Source organism: Panthera tigris, chromosome E3 (genome assembly GCF_018350195.1).
Source record: "Panthera tigris isolate Pti1 chromosome E3, P.tigris_Pti1_mat1.1, whole genome shotgun sequence".
In the NCBI taxonomy this organism is placed as follows: domain Eukaryota; kingdom Metazoa; phylum Chordata; class Mammalia; order Carnivora; family Felidae; genus Panthera; species Panthera tigris.
Genome location: NC_056675.1, coordinates 7,777,372 through 7,801,602, shown reverse-complemented (window position 1 = coordinate 7,801,602; position 24,231 = coordinate 7,777,372). Strand labels below are relative to the sequence as shown.

The window sequence follows — 24,231 nt, the reverse complement described above, 5'->3', positions numbered from 1 at the left end:
TGTAACGTTTATTTATTTTTGAGACAGAGAGAGACAGAGCATGAACAGGGGAGGGGCAGAGAGAGAGGGAGATACAGAATCGGAAGCAGGCTCCAGGCTCTGAGCCATCAGCCCAGAGCCTGACGCGAGGCTCGAACTCAAGGACCGTGAGATCGTGACCTGAGCTGAAGTCGGACGCTTAACCGACTGAGCCACCCAGGCGCCCCTTATTCAGTCTTTAAAAAGACATTCTGGGGGCACCTGGGTGGCTCAGTCGGTTAACAGTCTGACTTCGGATTGGGTCATGATCTCAGGGTTCGTGAGTTTGAGCCCCGTGTTGGGCTCTGTGCTGACAGCTCGGAGCCTGGAGCCTGCTTCAGATTCTGTGTCTCCCTCTCTCTCTGCCCCTCTCCTCACGTTCTGTCTCTCTGTCTTTCTCTCAAAAATAATTTTTTTAAAAATTTAATTAAAAAATGAATAAACATTAAAAAAAGTTTTAAGTCATTAAGATGGGAAATTTTATGTTATGTATATTTTACCACAATTTAAAAAAAAAAAAAAAAAAAAAAAAAGAGTTCCCTGAAAAGAGAGGAAGGAAGAAAGGGAACAGAGCTGGCCCAGGTCAGAGGGGTAGGAGGCAGTAACCAAATGAGGGTAAACCGTCTTGGTGAAGAGAGAGTCAGATGGAGGAGGCTCCCAGAGTGGGGAGACAAGTTGAGGGTGGGGGTTGGGTTCGGAGAGACTGGAAGCCTGGGACAGGATGGGGGTTCCACATGGGGCTGAGGGGTGGGCTGTGACAGAAGAGCAGAGGAGCAGACTTTAAGGACAGGAAGAGAGACAGGGGTTCTGGCAGCCTCCTCCGGGCTTCGGGAGCAGGTGGTCGGGTCACTCACGGCAGAAGGTGCCATTCCGCCAGGAAGGGGCCCGGCCGGCATGCGCGCACAGGGATGCATAGGCCTGCAGGGAGCGGCACAGGGTCAGGGTGTCCCCCTTGGTCCCACACTGGCCATACACACAGCTGGCGAAGCTGGACTGGGGAGGCACCACCCCGTGGCACTGAGAGAAGGGTCCTGGAAGATGAAACGATGTAGGTGTGAGGGCAGAGAGTCAGCTTGGAAGGGGAAAGAACCACGCGGCTGCCCTGGAGTGCATTCAACATCCATTTCAATCAAAACCCGTCATTATTGAGAAAGTACTGTCTGAGATGCAAAGAAAAAAGGTCCATCAGAGCTCCCGAGGTGAACACTGCCTCTGCCTTACCTTCCGCTTGCCTTCCCTCCGACTTTCTATTTCCTGTCTCATCCTTCCTCTCTGCCTGACCAGTCCCCCTCCTCTGTCTCTGGCCAGGGGAGGAGAGCGCTGCGGCCACCAAGGGATGTGGCTTACCCTGAGGGTCCATTAAGACATCACAGTTCTTTTCCCAGCTGTTTGCCCCTCTGTTCTCCTGGCATCTGGAGGGCTTCGGACTCTTAGCAAAGCAGCTGAACAAGGAGAGGGGAAGGGACAGGAATTTAGGATTGGAGGAAGCTTCCCCAAAACTGAAGCGAGAGTGGAGAGGGAAAATGGGAGGGGAATAAGAAGAGAACAAAGTGGTCCCTCAAGCAACAAGGTCAGAAGATGCAACAGGAAGGAAAGCGTTTGGCACTCAGGATGGGATTCCCAAGGGGGCTCTCCAAAGAGACGGATGAGTAAGTGCAGAAGGCAAGCGGGGCGGCGGGGGACAACAACCTTGGGTCAGTTCGTCTCCGGAGAGATCAGGGACGCACAGAGGACCCCCCAGGCTGCCCGCTGAGGCTGCTCCCCAGCTCTGGCTCCCCGCATTCCCAGCTCACCCTGTTTCAGAGTAATCAGGGAACTTCCAGGCGACGCCCAGGCCATCCGAGCTGGCCACAGGCCTTTTGTCCAGGAGCAGATTGTCATCCAGGCTATTGTTGTTGTAGTTGCCTGGAGGAGGGTCCAGTTAGAGCCATAGACCCTCTCCCAGGACCACCACCTTCCTCTTAGAAGAGACAGCTCGCTCTTCACTCAACAGACCACGGTTCATCTTTCTTTCTCTTTCCCTTTGGCCTTTTAACACCTACCCGCACACACAAGCAGACAGGCCCTCAGGACACCTACTGAAATCTGTGGATGAGCCGGTCTGGGACAAACTCTGGCCCATTGTCCCTACTTTGCCCGCAGATGCCCAGGGAACTCACCACACAGCCCGCAGAGCCGGCCAGCATAGGAGGAGGGCACTGTCACTTCAGCCAGATGCTTCCCATCGTAGCGAATTTGAAGCCCAAAGTCCGTGTAGAGGAGGATAAAGGAACCGCTAGGCCTTATGCTCACCCGGCCTTGCGCAGGCCACACAGGCAGGGCCACTCGGCGACCATTCAGCTACAGAGGCAGGGAGGACGCAGTAGGGAGAAGCCCTTGGGACAAGGACAACGGGCCCAGGACGAGGCAGCAGACAGCGATGGCGATGTGTCTGCGGAATTGGGGGCTGGATCTGCTGTGGGCTTCCCCCAGGGGCTCTAGAAGCCAGACAGGTGGGCCTGTGGGCAAGGAGGGTGCAGAGAAGAGATGCTGGTGGTGCAGGGGCCAGGGGAGGCGGGTGGAGGCACGCACCATGACCTTGTGGCCTTTGATGAGCGAGATTCTCAGGTTGAAGATGTGCAGGTGAACGGATCTGACATAAGAGGCCTCCAAGTTCCCACTGTGAAACTCATTGGTGGCGCTCACGATGAAGTAGTTCTCTAGGGACCTAGACTGGCAAGGCCTGGTCAGGATGTAGCTGCAGGTGCCCATGAAGTGGTGCAAGGCTCCGTCGAACGTCAGGTAGTGGGGGTCCCCTGAGACGGTGCAGGTGGCGGCCCCTGGGGTGAAGGAGATGGAATTCAGAGGTGCCCTGACCCTGAGCTGCTCTCTGGGCGAGTCCACATTGGAATGGGACTCTTGGCTCATCCCTGGCTCATCCGTGTGGTTGGCTCGGCCTAGAGAGGTCAAGCATAGGGACTGCCCCAACCTCACCGGGTCCACACAGAGGCTGCTCAGGCTCGGGCCAACTGCCTTCCAGTCCCCCGTTAGACTCCGGCTCTCTGGGGTGACTGTTTTAGGGCAGAGCCATGCCCTCGCCCAAGGTCACGTGGGCAGCTCCCCCCCCCCCCCCCACTCACCTTCCACCGGTCTGCTCACCTAGGGCATGGCAGCCATAGATGCCATCCTGCTGACGACAGACCTCCTGGGCCTGACACCTCCACTGCGTGCAGCGAATTTTATTGTTGCTCTCGCAGGTACAGAGCTGTCTGCAGCCTGGCTTGAACCACCGCTCCCCTACCTGGGGGATGGAAAGAAGAAAGGAAAGAGGTCATTCCCAGGTCTGTTACTCAGATCAGTGGGTTGCTCCCTGGGACCATTCCTGTCATCCCGAAGCTCCAGGCTTTGCTGCAAGCCTGGCATTGGCTCACTTACTCAGCCATTCACTTCTTTGTTCCTTCACTTTTTCAACAGATATCTGTTTGTGCTAGGTGTTAGGGATTCAGGAATGAACTGGGTGGACGATGTTCCTGCCCTAACAGCTCACGATGGGGGGGTAGGGAGGGGGGGCAGTAAACAAGTAAACTAATGGATCAACTGTTCCAGCAGGATATGCACCTAAAGAAGACAATCAGGGGGCCCAATGAGAGTTTCCTGCCATCAACACGGACAATAAGCACGGGCTCAGGAAGTTTAGAGGAATGTCTTCTGACTTTGCTTATCAGGAAGGCTTCAAGGAGGCAGCATTTGAACAGAGCCTCAGAGGAGGTGAAGGATTCCAACAGACACAGGTGGTGGGGGGTGGGCAGAGCAGAGATAGAGGGACTACAGAGAAAGTAAAATTGAGGGGAGAGCAAGGCACAGACAGCGTATTCAGTAGGCCGACCCAGAGCTGGGCAGAGGGCTGTGATGGACGCCAGTGTCGTTCTCAGGGACAGGGCAAGGGACAGGCAAAGGAGGAAGAGAGAAACACCAGAGATGAGGGTCTGGCTTCAAATGTGCACATGGGGGTGGGGGGCCCAGAGGCTCACCTTGAAGTAGCCCAGTGTGGGCTCGAGGCACCCACACTGGGAGTGGGGGACACACTGGAGACCGCTGAGGACGAAGCCCGGGTTGCACTCACAGCCCTCCACACACCGGTTCTGGCAGGCCATGCCAGAGAACCCAGAATGGCAGGTGGTGGGGCACACCCTGGCACACAGCGTGTACGTGCTGTTGGGCGGGCAGGTCATTGCTGGAGGAGGGAGAGGCAGAGGTGAGAAGGGCACAGGGCAGGGCAGGGAAAAGGGAACGAAGGTGGGTTCAAAGCCCAGCGTTCAGAGGGCCCACAGCTAGAGGCTTCTGCCCAATCCTGAGAAGCAGAGGGTGACCCGGAGAAGGGTGACCAAGGAGCTCGGCTTCCACTCTGGGCCCAGAAAGTGGCCTGCTGGGAGCTACTAAGAGGCAGGTCTGGGGGAGCAGAAAGATCTGGGGGAGCAGACAGATCCAAACGTCTCAGCACTGCTGCTGTGTAGACATGCACTTGTCTACAGGGCAGAAGAAAAAGCCCATGAGGGCTCGATCAAGGGCACCGCTGCCTAAGCAGGCTCCCCAGAGGCCGTGAGGACACCGAGGCCGTGCAGATACACCTGCAAGCATTGCCCCGCATAGCCTCAGGCGGCCGGGGGCGCTTTCTGAGTCTGCAAGGGACCGTGATTTTTCTCCATGGCTATTTCTGCCTGCAGATTTCCCTGTGCACGTGTGGAATCAGAGCGGTTCAGCCAGGGGTCCCCCACGCCTGTGCCAACACTCAGATGCCCACCCTCTGCTCGCATCCGTGGGTGAAGGAAGGGGCCCTGCTGCGGGGCACAACTCACGGCAGAATTGGGGTCCCCTCCAAGGCTTCACGGCATAGCCAGCATCCTGGCAGATCTCAGTCAAGGCTGCCATATGGGCACACAGCACTGGCTGCAGCCCCTGGAATTTACACATGTCAAACGTGCAGCTCTTGAAGAACGAGGAGGCCTTGAGGTGAGGCAGACATGCCCTAAGGAGAGAGGCTGGGTCAGAGGAATGAGCCAGGTGCTCAGTGACCACCCTGCCTCCCGTGGCCCTAACCGGCTCCCTTCATACTCAAAGGCTCCGCGGGTGTCCAAGAGCCGTCCACAGAACTGTAGTCCCGACAGACTGTTCTGCAAGCCTGACTTGCACGAGGGAGGGACTGTCGGGTTCTTCTGGCACCTGGAAGAGACACCCCCCCCCAACAGGCCCTGAAGGCTCCTCTCCACCCCGCCCCTACCCCAGCAGTCTCGCGGCTCTCGGCGGCCCCTAGTGGACAGCTGCTGAACCCCAAGCCCGGGAGGAGGTGGGAAAACCTGGAACCGAGCAAACCGGAACACAGGCTGCTTGGCATCCCCTGAGGACGACTGACAGCGTGGGGGCAAGCGCGGTGGTGAGGTGTTCGTGAACTTGGCCGGATCGGGAGCAGGGAGAAGAATGACAGAAGTGGCGGGGGCGGGGGGGTTGCAGGCGGGAGAGGAGAAGGAAGAAAAGGGGTGATGTCGGTCAGGGTGCACGGTTCTCAGAAGGGCAGAGGCAGGGGTGGCCACGTCCTCACTCCTTGTCCTCGTCCTCTGCCGTCTGCCAGCTGTTGCCCAGCTCCTCATCGTCCAGCGCTGGGCTGCCGTCGGGCTTCTGGTTGTCATTGCTACCGTCCCCGTCATAGTTGCCACAGAAGCCACAGAGTTTGCTAGAGTAGGTGCTGGGGGTGGGAGGAGAGGAGGAGGCGTTAATGGAGAGAAGGGGCTCCAGTCCCTGGAGGGACCACGCAGAGGGAAGGGCAGAGCTGTGGGCCTCGGGCAGGACACATCGGAGGACTAACAGACGCACGTTGCAAACAAGAGCCTGTGCCAGGCACCCTGCGCACAAGGACCTCACAGACCTTCCCCCCAGCCATCCTCACTACTCCACTCATGCCCCATCTTCTTGCTGGCCCTACAAATGTGGGAACCAAAGGCAAAAAGAAATGTAGATAAAATTACATTTCCTTACAACCTACAGCCCTTTGACAAATTCTTTTTTTTATGTTTATTTATTTTTGAGAGAGAGAGAGAAAGCAGGAGTGCACGCAAGCAAGCGGGGGTAGAGGCAGAGAGAGGGGGACAGAGGATCTGAAGCAGGCTCTGTGCTGACAGCAGAGAGTCCAACGTGGGGCTCAAACCCATGAACCGTGAGATCATGACCGGAGCTGAAGTTGGACACTTAACCGACTGAGCCACCCAGGTGCCCCAACAAATACTTGAGACAGGCAGAGTAAGATGTTCCTCCAGGAACTCCATCTGTCTTAATATTAATACTCTGTTAGAGGGAAGGACAACCATAGCTTGGCAACAGCTAGACCTCTGGGATCCTGTGAGTCTCCTTTGGAAGCTTCTGCTTATCTTTACTTCCCCAATTCCCAAGTCTATAATCAGGCACCCCTCAATCCCAGTGCAGCTCTCTCTGCCCATGGGTCCTATCCCTGTGCTTTAATAAAACTACTTTTTGGGTTGCCTGGGTGGCTCAGCCGGTTAAGTGTCTGACTTTGCTCAGGTCATGATCTCTCGGTTCATGAGTTCAAGCCCCGCATCGGGCTCTGGGCTGACAGCTCAGAGCCTGGAGACTGCTTCACATTCTGTGTCTCCTTCTCTGTCTCTGCCCCTCCCTGCTCGTGCTCTCTCTCTTTCTCTCTCTCTCAAAAATAAATAAACATTTAAAAAATGTTTTTAAAAAATTCTTTTTCATTGTCGACTCCAAACCCCAGCATTTCAAACCACACGACTACAATATTCCCACATTCCCGGTTTTCCATGCATTTGCCGTTTGCTATCTGCAAAGACATTCTTTCCCTTGTTTGTCCGTCCTGGGAACCACCCTTTCTTGAGACTGGAGTCAAGTGACCACTCTTCAGGAAGCTCCCAAGACCCATTAGCCACTCGTTCTAGGACATTCCCAAAGCATCATGTGTATATCCTGCTATTATCATTCTGCCCAGAAACCAATTTCTCCTGTCTCCTCATCCAAAGGGAGGCGGGAACTAGATGCTTCCCACCCAAAGATTGAAAATTAGTGCCTGGATGGGAGGGGGAGGAGGAGGGCAAGGTCCTGGGAGGGGGAGGGGACAGAGCAGGTCGGGGGAGTGGCAGCGGCACCGAAGGGCACCCCTCACCTGGGCACACTTATATACAGCTGCTGGTTGCCATCCCATCTCACCCGCAAACCAAACGCCGTCTGCAGCTCCACAAACCGCCCACTTGAAGCCAGGAAGATTCCTTTAGAAGGTACCGCTGGGAGAGAGACTTGCTTCCCCCCAACCTGGAAGGCGGGGCAAGGGAGGAGACCAGGAGACAGACGGAAAGTCAAGGAGAACCCCCGCCCCCACCCCCACCCGGAGAGACAGACAGAAAGTCAAGGAGAACGCCCCACCCAGAGACAGATGGAAAGTCAAGGAGAACCACCCCCCGCCGCCCCACAGATTCCCACATCCACGCTGGAAGGCACGGCAGCATCCACGGCAATCCTCAGTAGCACACAGAATGCTCTGGAACCCGTCCCTGAGAGGTCTGGAGGTGGCAGGAGCTGGCTGGAACACCGCGGCCCATAGGACAGGCTACAGCCAAGGTCTGGAAGCATTGGCAGGACTGAACAGAAAACCAGACTCACCAGCGTGCGCCTGTCCCTGAGCAGGGTGATGGTGATCTCATGCAGGGTCACGTAGACTTTGCTCAGGCAGGACATGCCTTCCTGTCCTCGATCTTCATTCTTTGCCGCCACCCTGAAGAATGGCTCTGGGTGGGGAGAGGGGTGAAGAGCACCCAGGGGCCCATTCAACAAGCATGTCTGAGCGTCCACTGAGGGTGGCGCCCACACCTGGCACTGCGGGGCTAATGGACCACAAAGAGTGGGGCGTGACTGTCTGCCTTCTTCCAGAATAGCCTGTACTGTGCTGAGACTCTGTGCCCCTCAGTGGGCCAGGGCACCCTCTGGGGCAGGGCATTCGTAATAGCTCTCTCGTCCCTTCATTGCCATTATTCCAGGTAGGCGTTCAGTAAAAGCTGGCCAGGGAGACAACTCCTAAAGAGGCATTCTCTTAAAGGGCATCCTGAGTAAGTCCTGCTTCTGGGGTGGACGCGTCCACTCTTACGTCACCCAAGACATTGTTCCCATCTTGCTCCTCCCATCGGCTCCCCAGCCCTTTCCTGCCGCCCGCTGTTCCCAGCTGTTCTGAACTTGGACCCCTGGCCCAGGCATCTCCAGGGCCATACCTGTCGAGTTGCCACAAGGTTGGGCCAAGACGTAGGTGCATTTGCCCATGAAGTTGAAGTGTCTTCCATCAAAGGTGAGATAGTGCGGGTCTCCGTAGACGGTGCAGGTGGCGGTGCCTGCTGGGGAGGAGGAGGGTGGGGGGCACAGGCAGCGGGCTGCTGCCACTGCTCCAAGCAGCACCTCAGCCACCCGGTGGCGTGCCCCGGCTCCTCTGGTCAAGGGACCCTGGTGTCATACCCACTCTGACCAGCTGGCTGGCGGGGTAGCGTGCAGGGAGGGGCTCACCATAGGGCTGGCATCCGTAGTGGCCGTTCTTCAGCTGGCACACTGTGTGAGTCCCACACTGAGAGATCTGGCACTCCATCCGACTGCCAGGCCTGCAGCGGCAACGTTCTGTGCAGTTCGAGCTGAACCACTCTGCCCCAGGCTGGGAGCAGGGGGTCCGGAGTTAGACACTATAGCTCTGGGGACCCTTCCCCCTTCACCACCACACCTGCAGACCTCACTTGGCGCATACTCTTCCTCTTCCCACGGCCCTGCCAGATAGCCCTGCTCACCACAGGACATTTGCACGTGCTTCCCTCTTGTCCTGGAATGCTCTTCCCCCTCCTTTCTAAATCATTTTTATGTAACCAGCTCAAGGGTCACTGCTTTCTCAGGAAGACTTCTCAGACTCCCTGACGAGGTCACCCTCACCGCTTTGGGTACCCTTCCTTCCCAGGACTTACCACAACTGTACTTTCGTATTAATTCCTGTGATTGTTTGATTGCAAGCACTCTGTGAGGGACCATGGCTCTTTACTCACTATCAGAGCCGCAACACATCGCACAGTGCTTGGCAGGAGCTCTCATCCAAGAAACCTTTGCTGTTGGGGCGCCTGGATGACTCAGTCAGTTAAGCTTCCGACTCCTAGTTTCGGCTCAGGTCATGACCTTATGGTTTGTGAGTTCAAGCCCCGTATTGGTCTCTTTGCTGACAGTGGGGAGCCTGCTTGAGATTCTCTCTCCTTCTCTCTCTGCCCCTGCCCCCGCCCCCAATAAATAAACAATAAAGAAAAAGAAACCTATGCTGTGTCATAGTGAACATGATCCAATGTATCCTGCGGAATCTAAAAGCATTAGGAGAGCAAGGACCATGCCCTGTTTGGGATGGCCCCAATTCCAGGAGGGTGGAAAGGACTCAAGAAACGTTCCTTGAATGCATAAATGAATGTATAAGAAATGCATACACGACTCCAGGGGCAGGCAAGAAATGCTTAATGCTAATGGTTGTGATAGATCTTTCTGAGGCTGAAACTAATCCTAACACTGACACAGGGACACCCAGGAGACTAGTTAAAGGGAGGAAGGGGAGAAAGTGGTCCTCAAAGAGGCAGATAGGAACTCAGATGATCCATGGGGAAGAACACCTGAAGCTGAGACAAGCCACTGGACACTAGTGAAGAGCTTAATGCACTTTTTTTTTTTTAAGTAGGGTCCACGCCCAACGTGGGCTTGAACTCACAACCCTGGGATCAAGAGTCACACACTCTACCAGCTGGGCCAGCCAGATGCCCCTGGCTTAATGCACTCATAATAGGTTGTGTATGATATTTACCATAATTAGCTAATAATAGTAACATTTATTAAGTACTTGGCCTGTGTTCAGACCTAATTTCAGCTTCACAACAGCCTTATGAGGTAGGTAGAAATTATTGTGTACACATTTCGTAGACACAGACACAGATCTGAAGAGATAAAGACACTTGCCCAAGGTCACCCAGCAAGTGAATGCTGGAGCCCAGATTTTTAAAAAAAAAAAAATCTTTTTTCTTAAATGTTTATGTACTTTTGAGAGAGACAGAGACAGAATGCAAGCAGGGGAGGGGTGGAGAGAGAAGGAGACAGAGAATCCAAGGCAGGCTCCAGGCTCTGAGCTGTCAGCACAGAGCCAGACGCAGGGCTCAAACCCAAGAACCGTGAGATCATGACCTGAACCAAAGTCAGACGCTTAACTGACTGAGCCACGCAGGTGCCCCTGCTGGAGCCCAGATTTAAAGGCTCTGTCCAATACAGTGGCTGCCAGCCACATGTGGCCATCGAGCTCTTGAAACATGGCTGGCTCAAATTGAGATATGCCGTAAGTATAACATACACACTGGATTTTGAAGAATTAGTATGGAGGGGAGAAGGAATATAAATGATCTCATTAATAATTATTAGTTACATGTTGAAATGAGAATATTTGAGATTGAGTACCTTACTGGAATTAATTTAACCTATTTCTTTTTACTTTTTAAAAATGTGGCTATTAGGAAATGTGAAATAAAGCATGAGGCTTGTGTGCTATTTTCTTCTGGACAGCGCTGGCTCAGAGCCTGTGCTCACGTGGAACCTTCCCAGGGGGGCCACCAATTAGGGGAGACAAGAATAGTAACTCCTCTGTTTTGATAGGATATGCAAGCTCCTTTGGAAGAAGATTCTGGAATGCTGTGTTCTGCCTTGAACACTCCTGAAGTTCTACTCAGCATCTGGGCTCCCTGTACATGCAGGGACCCCCCCGGCTTTCCTCAGGATGGAGATGAGGGCCTTGGACCACCAGGTTGGCCCAGCATCTCATGCGTGGGGCCACAGGATTATGGAATGTTCTGCACAGTCTAGCCTAGCTGAGCCAAAGTGAGTACTCAGCACATATTTATTGTAGAAACAGAGATGACCATCAAAAGCCATATTTGGAATGAATGACTCCAATATTGCATAACCTCTGCTTGTGAGCTGGCCCCTTGGGACTATCCCATGGGGACAGTCATCTCGTCTTGGGAGCAGATGGAGCCAGAACCCAGGTGTTCCACTCACAATCTCCCTCGGGGGCTCTGGGCACCCCAGCGGCCTTACCTTATAGTAATTGTTGTTGTAGAAGCAATTGCAGGACGAGGCATTGATGCAGAGGGATCCCCGAAACAAGAAGCCAGAATTGCAGACACAGCCAGGTTTGCAGGGGGGCCCACAGTTGGGCTTGGGTCTCTCACAGGATGCTGGGCAGGTGCAGCGCTCATAGTGGGCATTTGGGGGACACCTCGCTGAGAGGAAAACAGCCTGCATCAAGCCTTCACTCTACCGCTTTTTTCAGGGAGACTTCCTGTTCTCCTATACCCCCACACTCAAGTTCTCTACAAAGCAAGTCCATAATTTAGCCATAAAGAGGAGCGAAGATCCCTCATATGGATGGACTTGAATTTCTACAACACGGAAGAACCTTGAAAACATGATGTGGAGGGAAAGAAGCCAGTCCAAAAGACCACATAGTACATCATGCTCCATGTATGCAATGTCTAAAAGAGGTAAATCCACAGAGACAGGAAGTTGATTAGTGGTTGCCAGGGCTTGGGGCATGGTGGGGGTTTGGGGAGAATGTGGAGTGACTGCTAACGGGTTTCTTTTTGGGGTGATAAAAACGTTTCAGAATTAGAAACTGATGTTTGCACAACGTTGTAAATATACGAAAACCACTGAATTGCAAACTTTAAAAGGATGCGTCTTATACTATATGAATTATATCTCTATAAAGAGGAAGGCGTGTGGCATGCGACTGGCCCAGTCAGTGGAGCATGCAACTCTCGATCTCAGGGTTGTGAGTTAGAGCCCCACGTTGGGTGTAGAGATTACTTAAAAATAGAATCTTAAAAAAAAAAAAAAAAAGATGCCGTAAGTTCGGGACTTGACTCCCAACAACCTCCACCCCACCCATGCTCTGCTTCCCTCTTGGTCGGGGTGGTCCTCATTTTTTCAAAAGTTAACATGTCGCATTCATCTCTCTTCTAAGACTGCAGTTTTCTATTAGAAGCATCCATTTACCTAATTCTCTCTCCTACTCATGATCTCTTACTTTCTGCTGTCGGTTCGATGCTGTGTCACATACCTGGAGTGCGTCCAGGGGTTGTAGCGGTCGTGGAGGTACTTGGAGCGGTAGAAGGCATCACCAAGACTGTTGGCCCAATGGGTACAAGTGTTGGGCTGGGCTGGGGTATTGTAGGAACTGTGTGCCATTCAGTGGCAAAAGTAGATATTTTTGTGGGGATGGTGGGGTTTTTTGTAGGGACAGTGGGTTTTTCAGTAGGGATGGTGGTTTTTTCTGTGGGGATGGTAGGCCTTCCAGTAGGGACGGTGGTCTTTTCAGTGAGGACAGTGGATTTTTCTGTGGGGATGGTGGTCTTTTCAGTAGGGGTGGTAGGCCTTTCAGTGGGGACAGGGGGTTTTTCTGTGGGAACTGTAGACCTTTCAGTGGGGATGGTGGGTTTCTCTGTGGGAAGGGTAGGTTTTTCTGTGGGGATGGTGGTCTTTTCAGTAGGGGTGGTGGGTTTTTCTGTGGGGATGGTAGGCCTTTCAGTAAGGACGGTGGGTTTTTCTGTGGGAAGGGTAGGTTTTTCTGTGGGGATGGTGGTCTTTTCAGTAGGGGTGGTGGGTTTTTCTGTGGGGATGGTAGGCCTTTCAGTAAGGACGGTGGGTTTTTCTGTGGGAAGGGTAGGTTTTTCTGTGGGGATGGTGGGCCTTTCAATGGAGACAGTGGGTTTTTCTGTAGGAACTGTGGGCCTTTCAGTGGGGACGGTGGGTTTTTCTTTAGGAAGGGTAGGTTTTTCTGTGGGGATGGTGGTCTTTTCAGTAGGGGTGGTGGGTTTCTCTGTGGGGAGGGTAGATTTTTCTGTGGGGATGGTGGGCCTTTCAGTGGGGACGGTGGGTTTTTCTGTGGGGATGGTAGGCCTTTCAGTGGGGACAGGGGGGTTTTCTGTGGGAAGGGTAAGTTTTTCTGTGCGGATGGTAGTTTTTTTTGTGGGAACTATGGACCTTTCAGTAGGGGTGGTGGGTTTTTCTATGGGGATGGTGGGCATTTCAGTAAGGACGGTGGGTTTTTCTGTGGGAAGGGTAGGTTTTTCTGTGGGGATGGTGGGCCTTTCAGTGGGGACGGTGGGTTTTTCTTTAGGAACGGTAGGTTTTTCTGTGGGGATGGTGGTCTTTTCAGTAGGGGTGGTGGGTTTTTCTGTGGGGATGGTAGGCCTTTCAGTAAGGACGGTGGGCTTTTCCGTGGGAAGGGTAGGTTTTTCTGTGTGGATGGTGGGTTTTTCTGTGGGAAGGGTAGGTTTTTCTGTGTGGATGGTGGGTTTTTCTGTGGGAAGGGTAGATTTTTCTGTGGGGATGGTGGGCCTTTCAGTGGGCATAGTGGGTTTTTCTATGGGGACAGTGGACCTTTCAGTGTGGGTTGTGGTCCTTTCAGTGTGGACAGTAGGTCTTTCTGTGTGGACAATGGGCTTTTCTGTGGAGATACTGGGCTTTTCAGGGGGAATAGTGGACTTTTTAGTGGGGATGGTAGGCTTTCCAGTGGGGATGGTAGGTTTTCCAGTGGAGATGGTGGGCTCTTTGGGAAGGACAGTGGTCTCTTCAGAGGGCACAATGGTCTCTTCAGAGGGGACAGTGGGTTTTTTAGTGGGAATAGTGGGCTTTTCTGTTGGGACTATGGGCTTTACTGTGGTGACAGTGGGTTTTTCTGTGAGGGCCATAGGTTTTATTTGGGGTGTCATAGGTTTTTCTGTGGGGGTCATGGGTTTTCCTGTGAGGGCCATGGGTTTTTCTGTGGGGGCCATGGGTTTTTCTTTGGGGACAGTGGATATATCACTGGGGACAGTGGGTTTTTCTGTGGTGGCCATAGGTTTTTCTTTGGGGACTGTAGGCTTTTCTGTGGGAGTCCTAGGTTTTTCTGTGGAGACAAGGGTTTCAGAAGGGCCAGTGGGGGGGACTGGAGATTTGGAAGGAAGCACTGTTGGCATAGTTCCTGCAAAGAAAAAACAAACAAACAAACAAACAAACCCTGGAGTTTAGTCGAAACCAGACCACCACCCTCTTCACTCACTTCCAATTGGAGTGGGTGGCCTCAAAGGGTAATTTATTCACACCTCTCCTTCTACTCCCAACCCCAACCTTCACTCAACAAACTCTCAACAAGCACTGCTCCTAATAAATATCAGACGTCATGCCAGATACAAACGACACAACATGAATAGGATGTGGGTCCTCCCTTCAGGATCGCCATCTACTGGGTAAGGAATTCTGGATCTAGCCACAGAAATTCACTGCATCAAAGTCACATGCGCACACGCAAGCATCCTGATGCCACCGAGAAGGCAGAATGTAGAACACAAAGCAGTGTGAAAATACAAGCACAGGAGAGAACTTGATTTTCAGCCATCTGACAGATGGTCATCCCAGAGCACCGCCCCCTTTCCGGGGCCTTGAGTTTTGTTTTACCTCTACAAGTCCCGTGATTGATCAAGATAAAACCCACAGCGACAACAAAGGCAGTGTTGGTCCCTCTGATGGCCTCCAATATCAGCTGAAGGGAATGAAGGACAGAGGAGAGAAGTCCAACTGAATCCATGGTACCTCAAGGATTCTCCCAGACAGCCTGTCCTCTGCCAAAAGGTCACCTTGTTCTAGGCTCAACAGTCCAATTCTGCCCTCACTCCTTTTCAGGATGCAGATATCCCTCTCAGGGACACTGAGTTCACCTCTGCTCTGCCCCCTTTCCAGCGTCCCATCTCCTCAGCCCTGATTGTCCCCGGGTACTATGTCCCCCTCACCGGGCCCCACACAGGGCCCACTCTGTCTCTCACCTGCATGGGCTGTTGATGCCCCGAAGGGATAGTGACGGAGGTGTTCAGCCAGTCGGGGCTCTGAGACCCAACGCGGTGCCAGAGAGAAGTCGGGAAACTGCCTGCGGGACTCTCCAGCAGGAGACTGAGTTTAGCGCCCTCTCCTAGGCCGTACATGTGGTAAGCAAACTCCACACAGATCGCACTAGGAGCACAGAAGGGCCGGCTCGCCAGTCTGCAAGACTGGCCTGCCTCAGAGAACTTGTCAGCCTCGAAATAGATATAGCGACCTTCTGGGCAAAAGAAGGGAAACAAAAGAAGGGCAAGATGACAACCCCCACCCCCACCCTGAGGACACTCTCGTGTTTGTTGTTTTCCCTAGCAACACCTTGCAAACGAGGGTTTGACGCGAACACCCAAACTCCCCACCCTGTAAGCGGGTTTTTTTTTTCCTACTTGTTTTGGACTTCTAACTGAAGAAGGTAGGATCAGAAAGAAAGGGAAAACCGAACGAGCAACCCAGATTCCTTTGCTGGCTGCACCAGTAAATGTCTTAACTGAAAATGAGATTGTGGATTTTGAAGGCTCGGGCTCAGTGAAGTGAGTTGCCTGGATTTTCTGGCGGTTTCAGTGACCCCACAGGCAGGAGAATCTTCAACCCGTTCGATTTCTGTCATCTCCCCAGCTCGGACCCATGGTGGCTTCCCAATAAACACCTGCCAGCTGACCGTCGCCACCTACAATATCTTCTCCCAGGAATCATACCAGCCAACTCCCCAGTAATCCGTTGGCTACGGGATTGGGAGATCCTCAGTCTCCTCACCTCCATTAAGGGAACCTCCAAAAGCGCCTGTACCCTGGATGTGCATATTTTTACTTCCCCGGGTCCAGTGTCCACCATCCTCTGATGCCTGGGCCCAGTCACAGAAGGGATGGGCATCATCGTCAAAGTCACACTGAGGAAAGCTCTCTAGGGGATCAAAATGGGAGATGTGAGAAATTTGGGCCATGCCCTCTATTTCTCCCCAATCTTACCCTCCCACCCCCCCACCCCCACCGCCCGTTTTGATGATCTGGTGGAGGCCCTGCTCCTCCCAGGGCCTTGCTCTCACCCCCACAGGGAGCAATGCTGATCGCATCCACTGCCACAGCAGGCTCTGGGGTCTCTCCAAACACACCCATCACAGTGAACTGAAGAGAGAGAGAGAGAGAAAGGGGACTGGGAGTGAAAAAAGAGCCCAAATGCCCAAACCACCCCCCACCATCTAATTTTACTCTATTCAGGAACCCAGACACCCTACTCCCAGCGCCCAGACCCTCACTCCACTTCAATATCAGAAGTGCCTACCCTGTGCAAGGGGTCCTGACCTTTGCTCCTCTGTACCTGAATTTGTCCCTGGGCTGTGTAATTGACAGTAACAGGCTGCCAATTGGGTCCAGGTTGTCCTGAGAAGAGAGTGTGTTTCCTGATGCTGCCTGCAAATGAAAGGAATCAGAGAGAGAATTGACTTATTAAGGGGACTGAAAATGACCTCAAACCTGTACTCAGGGGGCGCCTGGGTAGCTCCGTGGGTTCAGCGTCTGACTTTGGCTCAGGTCATGATCTCACGGTCTGTGAGCTCGAGCCTCACGTCGAGCTCTGTGCTGACAGCTCAGAGCCCGGAGCCTGCTTCACATTCTGTGTCTCCCTCTTTCTCTGTCCCTCCCTTGCTCATGCTCTGTCTCTCTCTCTGTCTCTCAAAAATAAACAATTTTTAAATTAGGAAAAAAAATCCCATACTCAGAAAGAGGAGTAGCTAAGGGAATACTGGGAGTGTATCCCCTTCTCCCAAATGCAAGCACATCCTTCTCTCTCACTCTCCTGGTACTTTTATCTGTTTTTCTAGAAGCCAGCACTCTCCCAGCTCCCCAATTCTATGCCACACAATAATCTTGCATATATCCTAGATTTCCCTAGAAATATGGGATGCCCCATATTTTCCTGTCAACTCAACCCTGGGAGACGAGATAAGCATAAATCCTGCAAATGCCAGTCTCACCCAAGACAGAAGCATAGATGGCGAGGGCTGCACCAGGTGACTGGCCATAGAGGATGTAGTGGAAGGACAGGCTCAAACAGCCAGAGGACTGGCTCAGGGGGCTCAGGAGGACAGATTTCTGCCGCGGTTTTGCATTCTTGGGGTCCAGGAGCATGTAGAAGCCACCTATAAAGTAAAAGGCCAGTTAGGTGGGGCGGCTGAAATTGGGGGATAGGACCCTGTGACCGCAGGGGTCCCGGGCCTGGGAAGCCCCAACAGCTGCCTGGGATCGGCCAGCGATGAGGTGGGCCTCCATCTGTCCGAGGCCTTCGAACTTTCCAGAAATGCTTGGCAAGACTGGGTAAGGGCGCAGGCACCACCATATGAAACGCAGCATCCTCTCAGAAGCAGCAGCCAGAACCTTGTCCTTTGGGTTGTGACGCTTTAGGTCCCCCAGGGTCATATCCTCTTCCTTTTCTGGACCCACGGGACAGAGCTGATTCACACAAACTGGTGAGAGAGGACTGGTCTGACGCCTAGAAGCCGGCATCTTCCCACCCCACCCCCTCCGGCAGTTCAAGCAGCCAATCAACCTGGACCTCGCTCCGTGACGCAACTGGTAGCCGGGGGAAAAAGTTAGGCTGCGCAGGCGCGCTGCGTCTTGACTCCCGAGCGGTCCTGCCTGGTGAGCGCGCACGCACCAGGCCTGGAAAGGCGGCCTCGGGGAGACCGAATAGAGGGCAGAAGGGGAGGGAAGAGAAAAGAGAGGAAACATCAGGGATGGAGGAGGTAAGGGGAAGGAGGGAAGTGGTAAATGGTGAAAGAAAACGCCAGGAGGGCGCTAATGGGATAGCTGGTTGGTGGAAAGGAGAAGTGGGAGTAAAAGAAAAGACGGAAAAATAGGAAGCAAGCTGGAAAAAGGAGGAGAGAGAAAATGGAAACAACAACCAACATTTACTGAAACTACTGAGGCTCGGCTTGGGGGTGCTAATACTGGGAGGCGGGGGTGATGCGGAGATGGGCTGGCCCTGCCCTGATCTCCAGGGCTTCGGAAGGGAAGGGGAGAGGAGGTTCTCAGGGTCTTTCTAGAAGGCGGACCTCGGAGGCAGCAGGAACAGCAAGAAAGCTCAGAGGAAGGAGATCTTGCATTTGGAGTGAGCAGAAAGGGCTTCTGGGCGCTGGGGGCAGACGGAGGGGAAAAGGACAGAAAAATGAAGGGAGAGGATTGAGAATGGAGAAATGCAAGGGGCCAGAGAACAAAGAAGAGAATTTAGAAAAGAAATCAGGGAGCGGGGTTCTCATGTTTGACCTGCACAGCTTGGCGTGCGTGGCGTGTGCTCTGTGAGGACTGGAGAGGCACGTTGTGTGGAGAAGACAGGAAGAGAGGTAGCTGCTGTGGGCGAGAGAAAAGGAGCAGAGAGGCACAGGGAGGGAAGGAAGGAAGGAAGGGAGGGAGGGAGGGAGGGAGGGAGGGAGGTGGGGGAGAAAGTAGAAAGGGGGAAGGAAGGGAGGGAGGGGTCATCCGTGAAAAGAAAAGCCCAGCCTAGAGCACAGAGAGAGATGGTGGGAAAGAAGCTACGGACAGACATGGATGCAATGGAAGAGGAAACATATTGCCTGGCTTATTACAAAAGCCTTGTAACTATATACATATGTATATGTTTATTTTAGAGAGAGAGCACGCACACGTGCGTGAGTGGGGGAGGGGCAGAGAGAGAGGGAGGCAGAGAATCCAAAGCAGACTCCAGGCTCAGAGCTGTCAGCACAGAGCCCGACATAGGGCTCAAACTCACGAACCATGAGATCACAACCTGAGCCAAAGTCGGACATTTAATCGACTGAGCCACCCAGTTGCCATATTGCAAAAGCTTTCTAAATGGCCTCTCTGCATCTGCCTTTGGCCGTTCCCTTTAGCGTATTCTCAACGCAAAAACAAAAACAAAAAACCCCAGGTGATCCTTTTAAACATAAGGCAGATTTAGTCACTCCTCTGTTCCAAATCCTGCAAAGGCTCCCCATCCACATCCACATAGAATCAAAGCCACAGTCCCGACCATGGCCTTCAAGGCTCCAAGTCATCAGCCCTGCCTAGGACTGCTCTAAGCTCATCTTCTCTATCCTTGCTAGGTGGCCTCTTGTATCTCAGCACCTCCCCTACCTCCTAGCTCACTGCTACCTCAGGACCTTTGCATGGCTGGCCCCTCGGCTTAGAATGTTCTTCCCCTCTATATGTTCACTCCGTCACTCCTTCACTTGCTTCAAGTTTATGCTCAAATATGACCTGAATGAGACCTACCCTGACACCTTGTTTAAAACTCACAACCCCCCCCCGCCTTAACTCCTGCACTCCCAATCCCCTCATTTTGTTTGACTTTCATTTTTCAATAGTCCTGCTATAACTATATAATTTGTTTCTTGTTTTAGGAACCATCTTCCTCTCACCCCCTGCCACTCCTAGTCTGTTTTGTAAGCTGATGTATCTCAAGGGCCTGGAACAGCACCTGGCACATCATAGGCGCTCAGTAGGTACTTGTTGAATGAATGGATGAATGAATGAATGAAGAATGCATGAATGAATGGTGCCAGGGAAGGGAGGTGAGGAGTAGGCTGTGTTGGGTCTGCCCGGTGGGGTTTGTGGGATGGCAGTGGGGGAAGCTGGGGTGTGGAGTTTGCTTTCTGCTGAGTAACTTGCGCTCAGCGAGGTTTGAGGTCGCTGGGGCTTACATCCCATGGCAGTTACTGTGCGGTAGTCAGGCAAACATCGTAAACTCCTGCAGAGGTCACTAGAAGCCCACAAAGTCAAAGGACGGAAGTGTGCTCATTACTCACCACCAGGGCTAGAGAAATCGTCCTCAGGCCCCACTTTCAGCACCCCGGACGACCCCTTCTTCTGGACCCACTTGGCCCCAGAGGCTGTCGGGATCCAGCTCCAGCCACAGAGATCATTTGGAATGTCAAAGCTGCACATTTGCATCATGCAGACTGAGGGGAGAAAGAGCGGGGTGGGGAAGGAGGGAGGATTTAGCTTGTTCTAGAAGGATGCAGCTCTCAAAAGTATGCCCCAGTGTGGGCATACTCAGAATTCTGAGTCCCAATACTGTGGGACCCAATTCTGAGTCAGAATACTGTGAGCCACGGTGGGCTTTGGAGCCAGATACAATTCCACTCCTCAACGGCTTATTCCTGGGACATGTTACAGAACCTGCCCAAGCCTCAGTTTCCTCATCTATAACTGGGAACGACAGCACCCGCCTATCTCACTTTAGATCATTTGTGGAGAGCCACTAGTACAATCCTGTGCCCAGTAAGTGTTAATTACTTGGACTCAGCTTCTGGAATTTTCCTTCACTTGAGTTTGCTCCCCTTGAATCTCTATATGTCAGCTTAGAGGGCTGATTCGGGATGGATCTGGGGGAACAGCTGGAGTGACCAGACATCCAGTTTTGCGCAGGGACTGAGGCATTCCTGAGATGCAGGACTTTCTGTGCAAAAATGGGGACAGTTTAGGGCAACCCGGACTTGGTTGGTCACTCTCGGAAAGTTATTACCACAACTGTGTTCAAGGGGAACCTCTCCTTAGGTGTAGGTGCTTCAGGATTCAAAGGTGTGAGGTGTGGAAGTAGAGGGAAGCCAGAGCTGGGCGGATGGTGGAGGCAGAGAGAGAAGGAGGGACAGGGGCTCACTCCGATTGCAGGAGCCCCTGTGGATGGAGATGGCATCCAGAGCGATGTCCAGGTAAGCCGTGCTGCCCCTCACTCCTTCAAACATCACCTGTGGGAGAAAGGAGGGGACCACGCAGCCTGTAAGCTCCTTTGCCTCAGGCCCCCACTTTTCCTGTCTGAATTCGGGTGGCCCGGCCCCGGCGCCCCCTCCTTGGCCCGGCCCCTCCTGCCCCCACCCACCCAGATTCGCCCCAGGGCCCAAGACTCTGCCCTCTGCCGCACCCTCACCCGACTGGGCAGGGCAAGCCCCATAGGCACGGTGACAGCGGTGGGAATCCAGGAGGGGTTCTGGGTGTTAGTATGTTTCCAGAGCAGGCTGGGACGCTTCTTCTTGGTGCCTCTGAGCAGCAGCAGTTTGAGCTGGGCGCCCCACGAGAGCCCAAACAGGTGGTAGGCGAAGTGCACGCAGAGGGGGCCTTGCTCCCATACGGGGGGGCTGCGTAGGCGGGCCACCCCGCCCCGGTGGAAGGTGCTTGATGCCATGTGCAGGTAGTAGCCCTCTGCGGGAGGCAGAGCCCAGGATGATGAGGAGGCCCTCCCAGCCTTGAGGGCTGCCCTCCCACCCCCTTCCCAGAGCCCAGGCGTCCACTTCCAGCTGCCTCCCTTCTCCCTGCACCTGCGTCTGCCCATGCCTACCTCCTAGCTGTCTCCTTAAACCTTAGGCTTCCTTACCTCCGTTGGGGTAGCCCCCGGGGGGACCCGTACTGCCGATGGGGGAGGGTCCACTGGCTCGAGTCCAGTCCCCGTCATCTGTGGACACTTGGGTCCAATCACAGAGGGGGTTGGAGTTATCCTCAAAGTCACACTGAGTGAGAACAGCTGGGAAGAAAGGGCCGCTCTGAGGCCAGGAGAGGGGAGAGGGCCAGCCCCAGAGCCAAACTGGGGGTCGGGGGTTAGCAGGATTGCTTAGCTTAGAGAAGGCAGCCACTATGTGGGTCCAGAGCACAGATTTGGAAAAGAGAATCTGAGAAATAAGAATCTCGTAGGAGAAATTCAGGGCGGGGTGGGGCAGGGCAGAATGACTTCTAGGACAGGGGTCGCACACTGAGGTCCCGGGGGGTGGGTTCATCTGGGCAGACAGGCTTTGTCTGGATGCATACATTTTGTTGTTGTTAATCTGAACACAAATCTTCTAGGTAGGGCTTAGACTCCACTCTTCCATGGTCCCTCCACCCTCTATTCATCCAAGGACTGCCCTCCACACATCATTATGTGTTTATGCCATCGCCCAGCCCAGAGGGCCCTTGAGGTGGCCACCCTGCCCTGGGGAAGGAGAAAGGTCTGAGTGGTGCTGGTTTCCAACTCACAGTTATCCCTAGAGTTGCGGGCAACTGGCTTCCATTCTGAAGGCTTCCCCTTCCTTGGGGTTGGAGAAGGAAAAAGAAAAGTAATACTTGTCATCATCAAGAATCATAAGCCTCATTGATCGTGAGCTTTCTGAGTGGTTCTTCATGAAGGATTTCTTGGTATTCATACTGCACCAAAGTGTAGGCAGCGAACATATATTTGTCTTCTTTAAGGTTTTCGAAAGGCCGGGTGCTTGGGTGGCTCAGTCGGTTGAGCGACTGACTTCGGCTCAAGTCATGATCTCACTGCTTGTGGGTTCGAGCTGCACATCAGGCTCTGTGCTGACAGCTCAGAGCCTGGAGCCTGCTTCAGATTCTGTGTCTCCTTCTCTCTCTGTGGCCCTCCCCAACTTGTGCTCTCTCTCTCAAAAAATAAACATTAAAAAAAAAAAAAAAAGAAGGCCCCCAACCTCCTCACGTTAAATTCTCATCTGTCTCCTAAAAATAAAATAAAATAATGAGTGTCTCTCCTCGGAGCGCCTCACTGGTTCCCTCCGTGCCTCTGTGACGTGTGTTGGAGCCTCCCTGGAGGAGGAACCCGATCGTGTGTCTGGCAGTTCTCAAGCAGTGCCTCGGCGTTTACACCTGGGGACACCCCTTCCTTCGAGCTGAGGTCCTCTTGTGCTGAAGCCTAAGTTCTCCCCTTAGAGTGGGGACCCTGGGTCCCACGCTGCCCTAGCTACGTGCCACTGAACATACAGATGAATAACACAGGGATGGTGCCTCCTCGCCCTAGGAATAACGCACAGACGCTCACTGCGCCTCCCCAGATGGTGTAGGCCAAACAGAATAGCCCTTTGCCATCCATGCACAAGTTCGGCTTGCTCAAATCCCACAAAACAAGCTCCAGGACACCAAGCCATCTATCATTTCTTGCTGCCTCTACCGGAAGTCTCCTGTCTGCTGGGTTTGCCCTGGGTTTGGTCCATTTCCCGAAGGCCCAGCCTCTCCTCTCGTCTCTCCTTGTTCTTTCTAACATCTGGGCTCTGTCCTCTGAGCTTCTCACACTCCTCAGTTCTAGGCGCTTGGGTCGTGGGGTTCTCCCCACTGTTCTTGTTCATCATCCCCTTCCTCCCCACGGCTGTGCCCTTCATCGTTACCCTTTTGCCCCCTCCAGCTTTGCCCCCTCACTCTCCCCCAGAGTCACCCCAGATCACCCCCTGAGGCCCGCTTACCGGACAGGGGCAGGCATGTGGCCCTGGCCCCAGGCGGCCCCCACCAGCAGCACCAGAGTCCAGACTGGAGGAGCCATATGGGACCTCAGAGGCGGCTCTAAGGGAAGAGGGGAAGGCACAGTGAGCCCAGGCTACTTTATCTATCCCTGACCCTCCTCTCTTGACATCCTTCCAGGGATGCCATGAAAACCAGACAGAGAACACCAGAACGCTCTGGGAAATGAAAACTACAAGGGTGGAAATTTAAAATCCAGTGAGAGGAAATAAGATGAGAGCAGGAGAGAAGGACCAAGAGAAAGACTTAGAGAAGCAGTCCAGAACGTCTGGCATCCAACCAAAGAGTTCAAATCAGAAAGACCAAAGGAAAAGAAAGGACTTCGGAAAAAACCACACGAGAAGATTTCATAGGACTGAGCTACAAGTCTCTTGATGAAAAGGGGTCTCTTATGATGGGTGCAAAGACACCCATGGAAGGTCTGACATGAGATTTCAGAGTATTGGGGGAGGAGGGGAGAGAAGACCCTAACCACTTTCAGATAGAAAGAAGCAGGTCACATACTAAGGATCAGGAGTCACCATGGCATCAGGCTTTTCAATAGCAACCAGGGGTTCTAAGAGGCCGTGGAACATTGTCTGCAGAATTCCAACAGAAAATCATTTCAAATCTAAAATTCTATAGCTGGCAAAAATGGCAAAAACGACTGGCAGGTCATTACTGGCAAAGAATCGAAAAAGACAAGTCCCAGAGGAAGACGTACCACCAGCCAGTAAACATCGGAGATGTCCTGCTTCACTAGCGATAAGGAAAATGCTAATCAAAACTACAACTGTCACATTGACAACCATTTAAGAGATTGAAGGCATTGGGCATTGGCCAGGATGTGGGTAGACACACTCAAATACATTGATGCTAAGACTCTGTGTTGGTGAAAACTTCTTCAAAGGTAATCTGAAACTCTCAAACTTCCTGACATGCACGTCTTTGACCCCGCCTTACTTTTCCAAGCATCTTCCCACAGAAATATCTATTTGCACAAAATAGTAATAGAAATGCCTTTTTGCACAAAGCT

General features: G+C 53.1%; 1 protein-coding gene and 1 long non-coding RNA gene across 6 annotated transcripts in view; one reads left to right on the top strand and one right to left on the bottom strand.

Annotated features, from left to right (window-relative positions):
• The window catches only part of ZAN (zonadhesin), a 37,769-nt gene extending 14,422 nt beyond the window's left edge, over positions 1 to 23,347 (bottom strand). For 2 of the 5 annotated variants that reach the window (XM_042971681.1, XM_042971683.1), the window contains exons 1-28: positions 23,162 to 23,347; positions 21,948 to 22,000; positions 21,313 to 21,459; positions 20,869 to 21,140; positions 20,602 to 20,689; positions 19,748 to 19,900; positions 16,940 to 17,104; positions 16,285 to 16,376; positions 16,013 to 16,091; positions 15,724 to 15,870; positions 14,922 to 15,193; positions 14,557 to 14,641; positions 12,179 to 14,083; positions 11,155 to 11,339; positions 8,566 to 8,707; positions 8,280 to 8,399; positions 7,678 to 7,802; positions 7,184 to 7,329; positions 5,594 to 5,737; positions 5,110 to 5,217; positions 4,854 to 5,023; positions 4,029 to 4,231; positions 3,157 to 3,298; positions 2,590 to 2,837; positions 2,178 to 2,358; positions 1,812 to 1,923; positions 1,366 to 1,460; positions 873 to 1,049 (exon numbers count right to left, since the gene is read on the bottom strand). In XM_042971681.1, the coding sequence (XP_042827615.1) occupies positions 873 to 1,049; positions 1,366 to 1,460; positions 1,812 to 1,923; positions 2,178 to 2,358; positions 2,590 to 2,837; positions 3,157 to 3,298; positions 4,029 to 4,231; positions 4,854 to 5,023; positions 5,110 to 5,217; positions 5,594 to 5,737; positions 7,184 to 7,329; positions 7,678 to 7,802; positions 8,280 to 8,399; positions 8,566 to 8,707; positions 11,155 to 11,339; positions 12,179 to 14,083; positions 14,557 to 14,641; positions 14,922 to 15,193; positions 15,724 to 15,870; positions 16,013 to 16,091; positions 16,285 to 16,376; positions 16,940 to 17,104; positions 19,748 to 19,900; positions 20,602 to 20,689; positions 20,869 to 21,140; positions 21,313 to 21,459; positions 21,948 to 22,000; positions 23,162 to 23,238 (5,833 nt within the window). In that variant the 5' untranslated portion in view covers positions 23,239 to 23,347. The remainder of the gene's footprint in view (positions 1 to 872; positions 1,050 to 1,365; positions 1,461 to 1,811; positions 1,924 to 2,177; positions 2,359 to 2,589; positions 2,838 to 3,156; positions 3,299 to 4,028; positions 4,232 to 4,853; positions 5,024 to 5,109; positions 5,218 to 5,593; positions 5,738 to 7,183; positions 7,330 to 7,677; positions 7,803 to 8,279; positions 8,400 to 8,565; positions 8,708 to 11,154; positions 11,340 to 12,178; positions 14,084 to 14,556; positions 14,642 to 14,921; positions 15,194 to 15,723; positions 15,871 to 16,012; positions 16,092 to 16,284; positions 16,377 to 16,939; positions 17,105 to 19,747; positions 19,901 to 20,601; positions 20,690 to 20,868; positions 21,141 to 21,312; positions 21,460 to 21,947; positions 22,001 to 23,161) is intronic. The other 3 variants (XM_042971685.1, XM_042971682.1, XM_042971684.1) reach the window with 3 other exon arrangements.
• LOC122234607 lies at positions 17,632 to 24,077 on the top strand. Its single transcript, XR_006212453.1, has 3 exons — positions 17,632 to 17,707; positions 19,343 to 19,444; positions 23,337 to 24,077. It is a non-coding gene; the product is annotated as an uncharacterized LOC122234607 (long non-coding RNA).
• Positions 24,078 to 24,231: the final 154 nt, after the last annotated feature.